The sequence below is a fragment of the Oncorhynchus keta genome, unplaced genomic scaffold (genome assembly GCF_023373465.1).
Source record: "Oncorhynchus keta strain PuntledgeMale-10-30-2019 unplaced genomic scaffold, Oket_V2 Un_scaffold_3567_pilon_pilon, whole genome shotgun sequence".
Taxonomy (NCBI): domain Eukaryota; kingdom Metazoa; phylum Chordata; class Actinopteri; order Salmoniformes; family Salmonidae; genus Oncorhynchus; species Oncorhynchus keta.
Window position 1 is genome coordinate 598,389 of NW_026290921.1, and position 19,051 is coordinate 617,439.

Sequence of the window (19,051 nt, forward strand, 5' to 3'; positions counted from 1 at the left end):
TGGCGTGATGGGCCCTATACTATGATTGGATTGTCCTGGCGTGATGGGCCCTATACTATGATTGGATTGTCCCGGTGTGATGGGCCCTATACTATGATTGGATTGTCCTGGTGTGATGGGCCCTATACTATGATTGGATTGTCCCGGTGTGATGGGCCCTATACTATGATTGGATTGTCCCGGTGTGATGGGCCCTATACTATGATTGGATTGTCCTGGTGTGATGGGCCCTATACTATGATTGGATTGTCCTGGTGTGATGGGCCCTATACTATGATTGGATTGTCCTGGTGTGATGGGCCCTATACTATGATTGGATTGTCCTGGTGTGATGGGTGTGATGGGCCCTATACTATGATTGGATTGTCCTGGTGTGATGGGCCCTATACTATGATTGGATTGTCCTGGTGTGATGGGCCCTATACTATGATTGGATTGTCCTGGTGTGATGGGCCCTATACTATGATTGGATTGTCCTGGCGTGATGGGCCCTATACTATGATTGGATTGTCCCGGCTATGATTGGATTGTCCCGCGTGATGGGCCCTATACTATGATTGGATTGTCCTGGTGTGATGGGCCCTATACTATGATTGGATTGTCCTGGTGTGATGGGCCCTATACTATGATTGGATTGTCCCGGTGTGATGGGCCCTATACTATGATTGGATTGTCCTGGTGTGATGGGCCCTATACTATGATTGGATTGTCCTGGTGTGATGGGCCCTATACTATGATTGGATTGTCCTGGCGTGATGGGCCCTATACTATGATTGATGGTGTGATGGGCCCTATACTATGATTGGATTGTCCTGGTGTGATGGGCCCTATACTATGATTGGATTGTCCCGGTGTGATGGGCCCTATACTATGATTGGATTGTCCTGGTGTGATGGGCCCTATACTATGATTGGATTGTCCCGGTGTGATGGGCCCTATACTATGATTGGATTGTCCTGGTGTGATGGGCCCTATACTATGATTGGATTGTCCTGGTGTGATGGGCCCTATACTATGATTGGATTGTCCCGGTGTGATGGGCCCTATACTATGATTGGATTGTCCTGGTGTGATGGGCCCTATACTATGATTTGTCCTGGCGTGATGGGCCCTATACTATGATTGGATTGTCCTGGTGTGATGGGCCCTATACTATGATTGGATTGTCCTGGCGTGATGGGCCCTATACTATGATTGGATTGTCCTGGTGTGATGGGCCCTATACTATGATTGGATTGTCCTGGCGTGATGGGCCCTATACTATGATTGGATTGTCCCGGTGTGATGGGCCCTATACTATGATTGGATTGTCCTGGCGTGATGGGCCCTATACTATGATTGGATTGTCCTGGCGTGATGGGCCCTATACTATGATTGGATTGTCCTGGCGTGATGGGCCCTATACTATGATTGGATTGTCCTGGCGTGATGGGCCCTATACTATGATTGGATTGTCCTGGCGTGATGGGCCCTATACTATGATTGGATTGTCCCGGTGTGATGGGCCCTATACTATGATTGGATTGTCCTGGCGTGATGGGCCCTATACTATGATTGGATTGTCCCGGTGTGATGGGCCCTATACTATGATTGGATTGTCCTGGTGTGATGGGCCCTATACTATGATTGGATTGTCCTGGTGTGATGGGCCCTATACTATGATTGGATTGTCCTGGTGTGATGGGCCCTATACTATGATTGGATTGTCCTGGTGTGATGGGCCCTATACTATGATTGGATTGTCCTGGCGTGATGGGCCCTATACTATGATTGGATTGTCCCGGTGTGATGGGCCCTATACTATGATTGGATTGTCCCGGTGTGATGGGCCCTATACTATGATTGGATTGTCCCGGTGTGATGGGCCCTATACTATGATTGGATTGTCCTGGCGTGATGGGCCCTATACTATGATTGGATTGTCCTGGCGTGATGGGCCCTATACTATGATTGGATTGTCCCGGTGTGATGGGCCCTATACTATGATTGGATTGTCCCGGTGTGATGGGCCCTATACTATGATTGGATTGTCCCGGTGTGATGGGCCCTATACTATGATTGGATTGTCCCGGTGTGATGGGCCCTATACTATGATTGGATTGTCCCGGTGTGATGGGCCCTATACTATGATTGGATTGTCCCGGTGTGATGGGCCCTATACTATGATTGGATTGTCCCGGTGTGATGGGCCCTATACTATGATTGGATTGTCCCGGTGTGATGGGCCCTATACTATGATTGGATTGTCCCGGTGTGATGGGCCCTATACTATGAATGCAGAATGTGTATGGCGGGTGATCTGAGAGATGTTTTATTAGCCTACATGTTATGATCATTCTCTCTGTAGGACTGACACTTTGATCAGTGGGTTTGTGTGTTAACCTTCCAAACAGTATAGTTTGCTTCCAGACTAGTCTTTTCAGTGGGATTCCAGGGCAAGTCAATGGCAGGATGCTAATGCTAACTTTGTGTATACTGCTGGTGATGAATGTTAACAGCTAAAGCCTGGCACAGCTCTCTGAGCGGGCTGAGTGATCCTTTCTGGGCTCAGTTAAAAGGAAGTGCAGGGGTGTGTGGTGAAGTGCCCACTGCTCAGGGAGCCATGGCTGGAGATGAGTGTCAGTTTTAGGGCAGATGAAATCCCCTATTCTGTCAGACACACTGACCTGAGACCTAGCAGAAACCCTATCCAATGTTCACCTCTTGTTCACTACACCTCAGATTCAGAATTGTCCTGAAATATATTGTATTTTTTTATCTGGGTTAAATAGGGGGTGATTGAAATAGCTATGAGGTGACCAATGAGCTGCTTCCTGGTTGGGTGTGTGTATTGCTGTGTCTGATTGGCTGTTTGACCTGTGTATCCTGTGCCTTTCCCTGACAGAGAAGGCATCCCTCCCTACAAGCTGGGCTCCAAGAAGCACATGCAGAGAGAGATGCAGCGCAACATGAGGATGAACAGCCAATTCTCCCTACCTGCCTTCCCTGTAAGTGTACACACACACACACACACACATCCTATTGCCCCACTTATTAGTGTTTTTCAGTAGTGCAACATCCATTTCATGGCCTGTATTCAGGTCTGCTGTTCTATGTATAGTACCACCATCTCTCTATTCTACGTCTTCCATTCAACAACAACTACAAAGATCTGAGAGCAAAGCAGATGTCAAAGTCCCCCCCGACCCCCCCCCGACACACCACCCCCCTGACACACCACCCCGACACACCCCCCCCTGACACACCCCCCCGACACACCACCCCCCGCTACCTTTGTAACCCACACCCCTGTTGGGTTCCTTGAAGTCTGCAGGAGACTGTTTCTAAGCTGTTTATCCGGTGCATTCTAAGGACCAGTGTCTTCTCTTCACACACTGATGATGAAAATATACACAGAAATATACATAGAATGGAGAGATGGGGGAGAGCTCCCCCTCTCACAGCTTTATCTGGAGGCTCTAGAATCAACTCCCGGCTCCTACACACACACACACACACACACACACACACACACACACACACACACACACACACACAGCGCTTTGATCAGAGGATGAATGGAGAAAACGCAGAGGAAAGTGACAACTTCCAACAGCGCTTGTCCCCCCTTTTCCCCTCCACAACCCCGCCCCTCTTCAGGCTGCACCCCTAAAACGAGGGATCTGAGGGAAGAGTTGGAGTGTGTCAGGGGGGAGTTGGTAACTGACAGGCTTTGGAAAGGCCAAAAGAAAGGAAAGAATAGAGTTGGAGAGGGGAGACATGGGAAAATTAGTTTTGGGAAGGCCAAACTAGCAACATCGGTAGCTAGTTGGAGAGGGGAGACATGGGAAAATTAGTTTTGGGAAGGCCAAACTAGCAACATCGGAAGCTAGTTGGAGAGGGGAGACATGGGAAAATTAGTTTTGGGAAGGCCAAACTAGCAACATCGGTAGCTAGTTGGAGAGGGGAGACATGGGAAGGCCAAACTAGCAACATCGGTAGCTAGTTGGAGAGGGGAGACATGGGAAAATTAGTTTTGGGAAGGCCAAACTAGCAACATCGGTAGCTAGTTGGAGAGGGGAGACATGGGAAAATTAGTTTTGGGAAGGCCAAACTAGCAACATCGGTAGCTAGTTGGAGAGGGGAGACATGGGAAAATTAGTTTTGGGAAGGCCAAACTAGCAACATCGGTAGCTAGTTGGAGAGGGGAGACATGGGAAAATTAGTTTTGGGAAGGCCAAACTAGCAACATCGGTAGCTAGTTGGAGAGGGGAGACATGGGAAAATTAGTTTTGGGAAGGCCAAACTAGCAACATCGGTAGCTAGTTGGAGAGGGGAGACATGGGAAAATTAGTTTTGGGAAGGCCAAACTAGCAGCAACATCGGTAGCTAGTTGGAGAGGGGAGACATGGGAAAATTAGTTTTGGGAAGGCCAAACTAGCAACATCGGTAGCTAGTTGAATCAAACTTTTTGATCCCCCTTTCTCCTCCTCACAAATATGCTTTCTTAAGAGTCCAATATTCTCTCTCCATCTTTGTGCTCTTTCACACTCCCTTCCTCGCCCCCCTTTCTCGTGTTAGTTTCTCCTCTGATTGGGGGATAGCTGCCATTGTCAGGACACGTGGGCCGGGCAGACCGCTGTCTGTCTGTCTGTCTGTCTGTCTGTCTGTCTGTCTGTCTGTCTGTCTTCTCTCCCTTCATCTCCACTACAAAGAGATGGAAGGAACAAAAAGAGAGGAAGAGGAATCAAGAAAGCCCCAGTGCAACAATGACAATGATAAAATAACACACACACATAAGGGGTATAATGACTCTACTGTACCTCAGAGGTGCCCAGCGTGCAATAAATTACCCCTGCTCCTCTCTGATCTCCCTCCATCTCTCCCTCCCCCCCCTGCTGCCTGCACACATCTCCCCATCTTCTCCTTTTAATCCTCCCTTTCCTTCTCCTCCTCCCCCTGTCGATATGTGACTTTTATTCCTAGATGTAAAGCCACTGCCCTCCCTTCTCCCGCCCCTAGTGAATGTTTGATATTTGACGAGAGTCCTTTGAAGTGTACAGACTTCAGAGGGAAGCGCTGATGGCTTGGTTGCACTACAGAGGGAACACGCAGAGAGCCCAGGCTCCAAGGAGTGTAACCAACTGCCACCACAGACCCAGGGCCCAGGGGTGGCACTGCCAGGGGTGGAGGGGGTACTGGGGCAAGGATGAGATGGCTAGCAGGGATGGGGGAGGGGAAGATAGGAGGAGAGGGCTCAGGTGGAAGACCATGTGGACACCAACCCCTCCTTTAACTGTTACATATCTTAACTCTCTCTCCATCCCTCTCTCTCTCGCCATCCCTCTCTCTTCTTCCCTCTCTCTCCCTCCATAGCGGACACAGAGATGTCCTAAGGAGATGACTCCGGTAGAGCCGGCAGCGTTTGCGTCTCAGCTCATCTCTCGTCTGGAGCGTCTGAAAAGAGAACAGGAGACCATGAGTTCCCTGGAGGAGAGGCTGCAGCAGATGCAAGAGGTGTGGATGAACTAGTAGTTGGATTTATAGATGTGGGAATCCTTATCTCAGAGGTCTATGGCAATGGTCTAATGGTTTCCTTGATTGTGTCATTCAATACTGTTCTTCTTTCCTGTCCATGTGTGTATGTTTATCATTGAGATCTGTCCTGACTTACCCGTTCTGTTCTGGCTGTGTGTAGGAGGAGGAGAGGGACGAGGCTGAGGTGCCCGGCAGTAGTGCCCCCCTGCTCTCCCCCCACCCCCTGTCCCTCCAGCCCACCGGCCCCAACGACGAGGACCCCCAGGCCATTCTGGACGACCACCTGTCCCGTGTCCTAAAGACCCCTGGCTGCCAGTCCCCCTCCACCGTGGCCCGCCATTCACCCCGCTCCCGCTCTCCAGAGCACAGGACTCTTTCCCGGGGAGGCCCCGGTCTCAAGCCCCTGGTCTCACCCGGGGCCTCCAGCCCCAGTGGCACCTCCAGCTTAGGGGGCTTCTCAGTAGGTTTCACCCCAGGAAGGGCCCTCTCCCTGGGCAGGCCCAGCAGCAGCACCAAGCACATCCACCACCACTACATCCACCACCATGCCGGTTCCAAGAGCAAGGAGCAGATGGAGAGAGAGGCAGCCCAGAGAGTGTTGTGTCTGTGTCCGGTGCGGTCTGGAGGGGCGGAGGGGGGTCCCCCTTACCCACGCAGTCGCAGCCTGGGCAGGGAGATGGTGTCCTGTGGCAGCAGTCCCGCAGAGTCCAATATGGGGCGCTCCAGTTCCCTTTCCCGAGGGGGTTGTCGGTCGGGGGCTGAGGAGGGGGCAGCAGAGGGGGGTGAGGTCGTGCCCCTCCAGCGACCCAGCGACAGCACAGACCGCTCCCAGAACGTGTGGCAGTGGATCCTGGAGTGTGACCGGCAGGGCAAGCACCACAAACCCCACAGGTAGGGCAGTCTAGCCTCTCCACTTCCTGTTGTAGTCCTCTCCCAATGCCTCAGAGCTACACTTCCCTTCACTTGTTTTCCTTTCATTGCAACTTATTTATTGTCGTCCTCTCAGTACATTTAAACACAATTTTCATCATTTTGTTTCACAATTGCATCCCATAGTCATTTTACATGCATGCAAAGTACATTTCCCAACATTCCCCACAATTGACTCCTCCCGCTTCCTTCCATTCTCCATGCTGATTGGCTGTTTTTATCTTCGTCCTACAGTCCCCAGAGCACTAAGAAGGCGTATGGCGGTGGAGCGGCGTCCAACCAGACACATACGTGGGGCGGCGGAGGTGCCAGCGCCCATCTCCGTGCCCACCAGCCCGCCCATCCCTTCATCCAGGACCCGGCCATGCCCCCCCTGCCCCCTCCCAACACCCTGTCCCAGCTGGAGGAGGCCTGTCGCAGACTAGAGGAGGCCTCCGTCTCCAAACCCCCCAAACAGAGGTAGGAGCCGCACGCCGACCCAGACAGAGGTTGATACTAAAACGTTGGCTCTAGTTTCCCCTGTAGACAGTGAAGAACATATCGACACTCTCATGCATTGATCAGTTGTTTTACTATACCATTGTGATTCCTGCTGTTGAAACCTGTCTGCGGTTAGATAGTGTGATGCCGGAGACTGGACTACCACATTGTACTGTAATAACGTTGGTCTATTCTGTTCTCCCCACCAGACACTCTACATCCAGCCTCCAGAGAGAGAAGTGCCACCCTATGCCTGTCCAGAGTGGGCCCTGTCCAGTGCCGTCCCCCCTCACCCTCGGTCCCGGCCCCGGTCCCGCTGCTTCTCTCCAAACAGAAGAGTACGTCTCTCATCTCTCTGCTCATCTTCCTCCTCCTCATCTCTCTCTCCTCCTCCTCCTCTCCTCTGTTCACTAACATGATATTACATATGTGGAGGAGGAAGATATGCATTCACACACACACGTGAAGTTCCATTTGCAAGAGGCCAACCTTGTCCGTTTTTTTCTTTCTTTCTTTCCCTGATCTTTCGTGTGTGTGTGTGTGTGTGTGTGTGTGTGTGTTGTAGTCCTTTCCCCCTGACTGCAGAGCTGTCTTTCATGGTGCTGAATTGTCTGACCTTCAGAGAGCGAGCTTGTTAATAACAGTGTTCTATAGGGGAAAGTAAAGGCCTGTGTTCACACCTCTCCTCTCCCCCTCAGACTGAGAGACACCAACAGGGTGCTGCAGGTGACGACAGGCTGCCAGGTTGCTCCAGCCATGGGGAGTGAGACAGAGGTAACCTACTTCTTCTGTGGTGAGGAGATCCCCTACCGTAGGTGGATGAAGACACACAGCCTCACACTGGGACACTTTAAAGAACAGCTCCGCAAGAAGGGACACTACAGGTATGGAGAAGGGAGACTACGGCGCACATTTAATGCACGGACACACACACATTCATGCATACACAGTCTGACATTCTCACACACTAGGTCACTGTTATGATCATCTTGGTAAGAACACACACACACACACACACACACACACACACACTAGAAAAACAGCCACCATAATGGAGCTATGAAGTGTCTTCATAGCTCCATTAGTTTCCCAGATCTCCTCCCCAGCTGGTATTGACCTTTTATTTAACCAGGCAAGTCAGTTAACAAATTCTTATTTACAATGACGGCCTAGGAACAGTGGGTTAACTGCCTTGTTCAGGGACAGAACGACAGATATTTACCTTGTCAGCTCGGGGATTCAATCCAGCAAGCTTTCAGTTTCTTGCCCAATGCTCTAACCACTAGGCTACCCGCCTCTAACCACTAGGCTACCCGCCTCTAACCACTAGGCTACCCGCCTCTAACCACTAGGCTACCCGCCTCTAACCACTAGGCTACCCGCCTCTAACCACTAGGCTACCCGACTCTAACCACTAGGCTACCCGACTCTAACCACTAGGCTACCCGACTCTAACCACTAGGCTACCCGACTCTAACCACTAGGCTACCTGCCGCCCCAGGTAGGGTCTTTAGAAACTCTCTCGACTCTATTCTGTTGGGCTGAATGCTCACATGAGTTGGAGTATTGACTTCATATGCCTGTGTTTGTGGTTAAAACGAAGGAAGAGGAGAGAATGAGAGACGGGTGGGGGGTGGGGGGGTGCAGGAAAGAGGGAGGGAGAGAATTTGAAGTGAGGAGTGTTTTGGGTCCCATCTGGTATTGATTTCCATGGCGAGGCACACTTAATACGCACGCCTTTGAACCCGGCCCCTTTCATTTCAACCAACAAAGACTCACACAAACGGCCAGCCGTGCAAATTCCTCACTGATGCTATCAGGCAGCCTGCTTTAAGGATGCGCACGTTGAAGTGCACGCACGTTAAAGTAACACACAGAATAACACACACTGTAGTTTGGGTTTGGGTTTACACGTTGGCATCATTTTCTGCTAAATGCATTAGTCATATTTCAGGCTTGGTTTGTTTGAATGGCGCGTTGTTAAACGAAGGACATGCTTGTTTGGGATACTACAGGTCCTGTTCACTATTAGAGGTGTGTCCAACGCACTTTAGATGAGAACTCTGTTCCATTGTGATCTGGAGTACAAGAATGGTATCAAGAGTCAAGCATTGGTTCATAACTAGTACAGATGGTTTGTAGGGATATGATGGGAATGCATCACACAGTTTCTCTTCTAGGCCATGGAGCAAGGGAACACTCTAGGCCATGGAGCATGGGAACACTCTAGGCCATGGAGCAAGGGAACACTCTAGGCCATGGAGCAAGGGAACACTCTAGGCCATGGAGCAAGGGAACACTCTAGGCCATGGAGCAAGGGAACACTCTAGGCCATGGAGCAAGGGAACACTCTAGGCCATGGAGCAAGGGAACACTCTAGGCCATGGAGCAAGGGAACACTCTAGGCCATGGAGCATGGGAACACTCTAGGCCATGGAGCATGGGAACACTCTAGGCCATGGAGCAAGGGAACACTCTAGGCCATGGAGCAAGGGAACACTCTAGGCCATGGAGCATGGGAACACTCTAGGCCATGGAGCATGGGAACACTCTAGGCCATGGAGCATGGGAACACTCTAGGCCATGGAGCAAGGGAACACTCTAGGCCATGGAGCAAGGGAACACTCTAGGCCATGGAGCAAGGGAACACTCTAGGCCATGGAGCAAGGGAACACTCTAGGCCATGGAGCAAGGGAACACTCTAGGCCATGGAGCAAGGGAACACTCTAGGCCATGGAGCATGGGAACACTCTAGGCCATGGGAGGCCATGGAGCATGGGAACACTCTAGGCCATGGAGCATGGGAACACTCTAGGCCATGGAGCAAGGGAACACTCTAGGCCATGGAGCAAGGGAACACTCTAGGCCATGGAGCAAGGGAACACTCTAGGCCATGGAGCAAGGGAACACTCTAGGCCATGGAGCAAGGGAACACTCTAGGCCATGGAGCAAGGGAACACTCTAGGCCATGGAGCAAGGGAACACTCTAGGCCATGGAGCAAGGGAACACTCTAGGCCATGGAGCAAGGGAACACTCTAGGCCATGGAGCAAGGGAACACTCTAGGCCATGGAGCAAGGGAACACTCTAGGCCATGGAGCAAGGGAACACTCTAGGCCATGGAGCAAGGGAACACTCTAGGCCATGGAGCAAGGGAACACTCTAGGCCATGGAGCAAGGGAACACTCTAGGCCATGGAGCAAGGGAACACTCTAGGCCATGGAGCAAGGGAACACTCTAGGCCATGGAGCAAGGGAACACTCTAGGCCATGGAGCAAGGGAACACTCTAGGCGATGGAGCAAGGGAACACTAGGCCATGGAGAGGGAACACTCTAGGCCATGGAGCAAGGGAACACTCTAGGCCATGGAGCAAGGGAACACTCTAGGCCATGGAGCAAGGGAACACTCTAGGCCATGGAGCAAGGGAACACTCTAGGCCATGGAGCAAGGGAACACTCTAGGCCATGGAGCAAGGGAACACTCTAGGCCATGGAGCAAGGGAACACTCTAGGCCATGGAGCAAGGGAACACTCTAGGCCATGGAGCAAGGGAACACTCTAGGCCATGGAGCAAGGGAACACTCTAGGCCATGGAGCAAGGGAACACTCTAGGCCATGGAGCAAGGGAACACTCTAGGCCATGGAGCAAGGGAACACTCTAGGCCATGGAGCAAGGGAACACTCTAGGCCATGGAGCAAGGGAACACTCTAGGCCATGGAGCAAGGGAACACTCTAGGCCATGGAGCAAGGGAACACTCTAGGCCATGGAGCAAGGGAACACTCTAGGCCATGGAGCAAGGGAACACTCTAGGCCATGGAGCAAGGGAACACTCTAGGCCATGGAGCAAGGGAACACTCTAGGCCATGGAGCAAGGGAACACTCTAGGCCATGGAGCAAGGGAACACTCTCGGGCCGGAGCTCTGGTCCAGAGCTTTTCCTGGCCCGGTCATGTGAACCTAAGGCGTGAGAAGCAGGGCTGCATAGTGGACATCCTCTCTCTCTTGTCTATGTAGTTGATTGTCTTGTCTTTCTCTCTAACCATCCACGTTGTTAGAGGGGAGGATAGGGGGATTCAAAGCTTAAGGTTTTAATAGCAGTAGCAGGGGGAGGGGGTGTGGTGTTGGGTCATTTGAACATGGCTTGCGTTCAACAAAGAACAGTACGGCCCGGCCCTGCCAGACAATATTGCTGCCAGATGTTGCACACTGAAAATTCTGCCACATAAAACATGTTCCAATGGAAATAGTTATTTCTCTCTCTCTCATTCCCTCTTTGAGCAAATAAGATCCGTGCTCCTTTGAAGTTTTTTGGAGAAGGATAGAGCCCCTTCTCAGAAATAAGGCTCCAATTATCTAGCGTGTCTTAGTTCCTCTTTCATGTCCTCTTATTTACCCAGTTCATACTTGTCTCGCCAGAGAACAATGATTATTTCCCCAGTCAGAGTATTGTTGTTCTGATTTAATAGAAGCTGTGTGAGACCCTGTTGCACCCCGTTTAGTGAACTCTTCCTGTGTTTCAAATGGAGACTGGTTTTTATTAGTGAACACCCTTTGTGTGTGTTTGAGAATACTTTTTTTGTTTAAAAAAATGTTTTTCCTCATTTTTACGAGCATTGTTTGTATGACTGTCAGCTCTCTCGTAAAACACGAGCTTTAGGAATTCCAAGGCGCACGACGTGCACCACCCCACACATGGGCAAAATGAGGCATTTTTCCATTACAGAATGAATGGCTGATGTATACAGCACTTACCCTTCCTCCCCCGCTGGTTCCTCTTCCTCTAAAAAGAAGGGAGGTAGTTTTGGGGGGTAAAGGGGGTCATTAACAGGGCCAGTGTAGTCATCATGGCTGACAGGAAGAGGTCCCCCTCAGGTGGTTGGCTGCTTAGATTAGATGACCCCGCCCCCTCCCTGGCTGCCTACCGGGACCCTTCTACTGCGTCCTATATACCTCTCACAGAGGGACGGGCAGTGACTAGGAGAAAATATGATGTGTGTGTCAAGGTCAGGGTTTATAACAGGCAGACTTACAGGCACCCAAAATATGAGCCTTCTTTATATGAAGGGTCCTTTCACTGAGGGCCTAATGATAACCAGTTTGTCAGGAGCCGGAGTAGCTCAGTACCAGGGCAGGACTGATGAAATGAGAGGAAACGGGTGGATTTTGAATTGGTCCAGATCCTCTTATATCCAATAAGCCCCTGTAGAACCCGAGACTATCAAAGACCACCCCTATAATACAGAAGCCATTGGTTCAGTCTGAGGGTTAGTTGAGTGTGAAGTGTTGTTGGTGCATTGTAGATCACAGGAGTTTGCCTCTCCTCCCCTCAATAGTCCAAAGGGCTGGGGGAGGCTAGCTCTTGACCTCTGACCTCAGTGGCCGTCTTCTCTGGCCCCTTGCACAATGGCTCCTTTATCTGGGGTAGGGGAGTAGGCCTCAATGAAGGAGAAGAGACGCACGGCGTGCACACACACAACCTGAGGTTAAACCAGATCATATTGAATCCACATGACATTATCTTCATTGTGTAGCTTACTGAATATATGTATGTGTTGGATAGTATGCTGTTCAATAGTACTGTTCCACGTATGTGTTGGATAGAGTACTGTTCCACGTATGTGTTGGATAGAATACTGTTCAATAGTACTGTTCCACGTATGTGTTGGATATAGTACTGTTCAATAGTACTGTTCCACGTATGTGTTGGATATAGTACTGTTCCACGTATGTGTTGGATAGAGTACTGTTCAATAGTACTGTTCCACGTATGTGTTGGATAGAGTACTGTTCAATAGTACTGTTCCACGTATGTGTTGGATATAGTACTGTTCCACGTATATGTTGGATAGAGTACTGTTCAATAGTACTGTTCCACGTATGTGTTGGATAGAGTACTGTTCCACGTATGTGTTGGATAGAGTACTGTTCAATAGTACTGTTCCACCCACGTATGTGTTGGATAGAGTACTGTTCAATAGTACTGTTCCACGTATGTGTTGGATAGCATGCTGTTCAATAGTACTGTTCCACGTATGTGTTGGATAGAGTACTGTTCAATAGTACTGTTCCACGTATGTGTTGGATGGAGTACTGTTCCACGTATGTGTTGGATAGAGTACTGTTCCACGTATGTGTTGGATAGAGTACTGTTCCACGTATGTGTTGGATAGCATGCTGTTCAATAGTACTGTTCCACGTATGTGTTGGATAGAGTACTGTTCAATAGTACTGTTCCACGTATGTGTTGGATAGAGTACTGTTCAATAGTACTGTTCCACGTATGTGTTGGATAGAGTACTGTTCAATAGTACTGTTCCACGTATGTGTTGGATAGAGTACTGTTCAATAGTACTGTTCCACGTATGTGTTGGATAGAGTACTGTTCAATAGTACTGTTCCACGTATGTGTTGGATAGAGTACTGTTCAATAGTACTGTTCCACGTATGTGTTGGATAGAGTACTGTTCAATAGTACTGTTCCACGTATGTGTTGGATAGAGTACTGTTCAATAGTACTGTTCCACGTATGTGTTGGATAGAGTACTGTTCCACGTATGTGTTGGATAGAGTACTGTTCAATAGTACTGTTCCACGTATGTGTTGGATAGAGTACTGTTCCACGTATGTGTTGGATAGAGTACTGTTCAATAGTACTGTTCCACGTATGTGTTGGATAGAGTACTGTTCAATAGTACTGTTCCACGTATGTGTTGGATAGAGTACTGTTCAATAGTACTGTTCCACGTATGTGTTGGATAGAGTACTGTTCAATAGTACTGTTCCACGTATGTGTTGGATAGAGTACTGTTCAATAGTACTGTTCCACGCATGTGTTGGATAGAGTACTGTTCAATAGTACTGTTCCACGTATGTGTTGGATAGAGTACTGTTCAATAGTACTGTTCCACGTATGTGTTGGATAGAGTACTGTTCCACGTATGTGTTGGATAGAGTACTGTTCAATAGTACTGTTCCACGTATGTGTTGGATAGAGTACTGTTCAATAGTACTGTTCCACGTATGTGTTGGATAGAGTACTGTTCCACGTATGTGTTGGATAGAGTACTGTTCAATAGTACTGTTCCACGTATGTGTTGGATAGAGTACTGTTCCACGTATGTGTTGGATAGAGTACTGTTCAATAGTACTGTTCCACGTATGTGTTGGATAGAGTACTGTTCAATAGTACTGTTCCACGTATGTGTTGGATAGAGTACTGTTCCACGTATGTGTTGGATAGAGTACTGTTCCACGTATGTGTTGGATAGAGTACTGTTCAATAGTACTGTTCCACGTATGTGTTGGATAGAGTACTGTTCAATAGTACTGTTCCACGTATGTGTTGGATAGAGTACTGTTCCACGTATGTGTTGGATAGAGTACTGTTCCACGTATGTGTTGGATAGAGTACTGTTCCACGTATGTGTTGGATAGAGTACTGTTCCACGTATGTGTTGGATAGAGTACTGTTCCACGTATGTGTTGGATAGAGTACTGTTCCACGTATGTGTTGGATAGAGTACTGTTCCACGTATGTGTTGGATAGAGTACTGTTCCACGTATGTGTTGGATAGAGTACTGTTCCACGTATGTGTTGGATAGAATACTGTTCCACGTATGTGTTGGATAGAGTACTGTTCCACGTATGTGTTGGATAGTACTGTTCAATAGTACTGTTCCACGTATGTGTTGGATAGAGTACTGTTCCACGTATGTGTTGGATAGAGTACTGTTCCACGTATGTGTTGGATAGAATACTGTTCCACGTATGTGTGATTGTACTGATATGTGTTGGAATACTGTTCCACGTATGTGTTGGATAGAGTACTGTTCCACGTATGTGTTGGATAGAGTACTGTTCCACGTATGTGTTGGATAGAGTACTGTTCAATAGTACTGTTCCACGTATGTGTTGGATAGAGTACTGTTCCACGTATGTGTTGGATAGAGTACTGTTCAATAGTACTGTTCCACGTATGTGTTGGATAGAGTACTGTTCAATAGTACTGTTCCACGTATGTGTTGGATAGAGTACTGTTCAATAGTACTGTTCCACGTATGTGTTGGATAGAGTACTGTTCAATAGTACTGTTCCACGTATGTGTTGGATAGAGTACTGTTCCACGTATGTGTTGGATAGAGTACTGTTCCACGTATGTGTTGGATAGAGTACTGTTCCACGTATGTGTTGGATAGAGTACTGTTCAATAGTACTGTTCCACGTATGTGTTGGATAGAGTACTGTTCAATAGTACTGTTCCACGTATGTGTTGGATAGAGTACTGTTCCACGTATGTGTTGGATAGAATACTGTTCCACGTATGTGTTGGATATAGTACTGTTCCACGTATGTGTTGGATAGAGTACTGTTCAATAGTACTGTTCCATGTATGTGTTGGATAGAGTACTGTTCCACGTATGTGTTGGATATAGTACTGTTCCATGTATGTGTTGGATAGAGTACTGTTCCACGTATGTGTTGGATATAGTACTGTTCCATGTATGTATTGGATAGAATACTGTTCCACGTATGTGTTGGATATAGTACTGTTCAATAGTACTGTTCCACGTATGTGTTGGATAGCATGCTGTTCAATAGTACTGTTCCACGTATGTGTTGGATAGTATGCTGTTCAATAGTACTGTTCCACGTATGTGTTGGATAGAGTACTGTTCCACGTATGTGTTGGATAGTATGCTGTTCAATAGTACTGTTCCACGTATGTGTTGGATAGAGTACTGTTCCACGTATGTGTTGGATAGAGTACTGTTCCACGTATGTGTTGGATAGAGTACTGTTCAATAGTACTGTTCCACGTATGTGTTGGATAGAGTACTGTTCCACGTATGTGTTGGATAGAATGCTGTTCAATAGTACTGTTCCACGTATGTGTTGGATAGAGTACTGTTCCACGTATGTGTTGGATAGAATGCTGTTCAATAGTACTGTTCCACGTATGTGTTGGATAGAATACTGTTCCACGTATGTGTTGGATAGAATACTGTTCAATAGTACTGTTCCACGTATGTGTTGGATAGTATGCTGTTCAATAGTACTGTTCCACGTATGTGTTGGATAGTATGCTGTTCAATAGTACTGTTCCACGTATGTGTTGGATAGAGTACTGTTCCACGTATGTGTTGGATAGAGTACTGTTCCACGTATGTGTTGGATAGAGTACTGTTCCACGTATGTGTTGGATAGAGTACTGTTCCGCGTATGTGTTGGATATAGTACTGTTCCACGTATGTGTTGGATAGAGTACTGTTCAATAGTACTGTTCCACGTATGTGTTGGATAGAGTACTGTTCCACGTATGTGTTGGATATAGTACTGTTCCACGTATGTGTTGGATATAGTACTGTTCAATAGTACTGTTCCATGTAATCCAGGTCTTCTATGGAGGCTTGATGTAGGATTGTGTCTATTCTATACAGTATATTTCTATCTGCAACATTCCAAACCATTTATGTCATTGAGTCAGCGGAATTGGTTGAGAGAATCTTGTAGTGTTTCCTAAAGTTGTGTTGGCTGTACTGTACAGATGATTGACATGTTGTCACTAACCCCCTCTCTCCCCTCCTGGGTTACAGGTACTACTTCAAGAGGGCCAGTGATGAGTTTAAGTGTGGAGCTGTGTTCGAGGAGGTGTTGGATGACAGCTCTGTTCTGCCCAGGTACCAGGGGAAGATCCTGGGCAAGGTGGAGAGGATGGACTGATACCCCTCCAGAAGTACCAGAGGAATGTATTACAGAAACGCTCCATGGACACCACCCCCCTGTTCCACCAGAGAGTCTTAAAGCTAAGGACTGATGACTGGAGATTCTGTTGAAGAAGCTTGGCCAATGAAGGATGGAGAGTGGAGTCGAGGAGTCGAGGAGTCGAGGAGTAGTGGAGTCGAGGAGTAGTGGAGTCGAGGAGTAGTGGAGTCGAGGAGTAGTGGAGTCGAGGAGTAGTGGAGTCGAGGAGTAGCCATCAACAGTTGACTTTACAGGACTATTTAACAACATCTCGTCTTGGAGATGAAAGAGGAGAAAATGGTGGACTGTGGGTTGGGTTTGGGTATGGGTGTTGGATTCCAGAAACTATACGTGAATTGAATGACCACTGTCTGAGGGAGTAGGCGGGGTCCTCTGATACCTGAGAGACTGAGAGGTGAAAGTTGGGACTGGTGCCCTATCTGAGCCTACCAACAACCCTAGATGTATATGCAGATGGACATATAATGATTTTTTTGATAAATGTAAAGAGTTTATAAATAATTTATTGAAATGTCACTCCCCTCCCCATAGTCCTGTGGATGGACAAGCTGCTTGGAGAATTGGGAGATGTCGTCTCCAATATTTCAAATGCAAAGTATTTAGTTTTCCACCCTCCACTTTCCTGCCTTGTCAACTAATCCTGTGGCAGTGTTTTCTGTTCTGATCAGTGACTTACTGCCCTAACTTCAGTGTGGTATAGCGCAGGTACCACAGCCCTGTAGTCTCATCTCTCAGTGCCTTTGTTTTGTTGCCCAGGCTTTTCACAGGGAACGAGCCCACACTTAGGACAACACTACCCCCGAACTGGCCCTAAACTTGCCCAGAGCACCAAACTACCCCGAACTGGCCCTAAACTGGCCCAGAGCACCAAACTACCCCGAACTGGCCCTAAACTGGCCCAGAGCACCAAACTACCCCGAACTGGCCCTAAACTGGCCCAGAGCACCAAACTACCCCGAACTGGCCCTAAACTGGCCCAGAGCACCAAACTACCCCGAACTGGCCCTAAACTTGCCCAGAGCACCAAACTACCCCGAACTGGCCCTAAACTTGCCCAGAGCACCAAACTACCCCTGAACTGGCCCTAAACTTGCCCAGAGCACCAAACTACCCCTGAACTGGCCCTAAACTGGCCCAGAGCACCAATCTACCCCAAATTGCAGAAACATGCTAACACAGATTTACACCTGTTAAAGGCAAGCTCACCAAATGAATCTATACCAGCCAAGCTCAACAGTTGTTTTGTGTATAGCCACCCCTCCTCATTCCTTGATGTCCAGGCTTGTGAGCAGAACAACAGATCTAGGGGTGTATTCATTAGGCCGAACAGAAGGAAACTGACAAACGGGGAGGGACTACCTTTCCTGGATCTGTCCAATAAGAAATGCACATTTTCATTTTGTTTAGCAAAACCAGTTCTGATACGTGTCCTAATGAGTATGTCTGCCTTCGGGAGACTAGTCCCCCCTCCAAAAAAAAAAACCGTTTTGTCCCCCCACAAATGTTAGTGGTACTTACACCTCTGATTGTGTTGAATTGACCAGTCTCTCCTGTGTGTCTTGTTGACCCTTGACAGAGGAAGAGGTTATGATGCTAACACACACTACGATGCTGCGTCTGAAATGGAACCCTATTCCCTATGACCAGGGCAAGAGTAGTGCACTCCATAGGGAATAGGGTGGCGTTTGAGAGGAAGCCGTAGTGTTTAACTGAGTACAGTAGCTGTGCCTACATGGGTCCCTTTACCGTGTTACTACCCTGTTATCGGGGTATGATACTCCCTTGGTTTTCACAAGGGGCTTATGTTCAAAAGAGATTTTATTACTATGCCTTTTTACGATCTCCTTGTAATCATGTTTGTTTTATATTTTTCATGGCTTTTTTTTGTTTTAGTTCCACTTGTATTAAAACTGTAAATGATGCATTCTGTTCTGTAGAGCTCCATTGGAAAGATGCCTCGGTACTTTAATTAATGTAATTATTATTATAAAGAGATGTAGCCTTTATTAAAAAGTTATATTTTTCAAATGAAATGAGAATGCTGCTTTTTTCTGCTTTTTTTCAAGTGTGTATGGGATCGTGTGTGTGTGTTCACACTTGTCTAACAAACTGGGGATGTGGTGTGTGTGGTCTTGACCTGAAATCCCCAAAAGGTGTTAGTGCTGACCGATTAACAGAAGTATTGGTTATTTTTTGTTATTTAAACAACTAATTAACCAAAGTTGGTTGAATCATTTTTATTGAATGTAGTTTTTTCTGTGAGCTCATTGTTCATATTTCCCTGCTTGTATTATTACTAGGATGGTAGGCTTGTATTACTAGAGGTAGGCTTGTATTACTAGAGGCAGGCTTGTATTACTA

General features: G+C 47.9%; 1 protein-coding gene across 2 annotated transcripts in view; it reads left to right on the forward strand.

Moving 5' to 3' along the window:
- The window catches only part of LOC118379321 (axin-2-like), a 34,985-nt gene extending 16,262 nt beyond the window's left edge, over positions 1 to 18,723 (forward strand). For both annotated transcript variants that reach the window (XM_052516026.1, XM_052516027.1), the window contains exons 4-10: positions 2,885 to 2,987; positions 5,356 to 5,496; positions 5,678 to 6,408; positions 6,682 to 6,906; positions 7,137 to 7,265; positions 7,626 to 7,811; positions 16,522 to 18,723. In XM_052516026.1, the coding sequence (XP_052371986.1) occupies positions 2,885 to 2,987; positions 5,356 to 5,496; positions 5,678 to 6,408; positions 6,682 to 6,906; positions 7,137 to 7,265; positions 7,626 to 7,811; positions 16,522 to 16,648 (1,642 nt within the window). In that variant the 3' untranslated portion in view covers positions 16,649 to 18,723. The remainder of the gene's footprint in view (positions 1 to 2,884; positions 2,988 to 5,355; positions 5,497 to 5,677; positions 6,409 to 6,681; positions 6,907 to 7,136; positions 7,266 to 7,625; positions 7,812 to 16,521) is intronic.
- Positions 18,724 to 19,051: the final 328 nt, after the last annotated feature.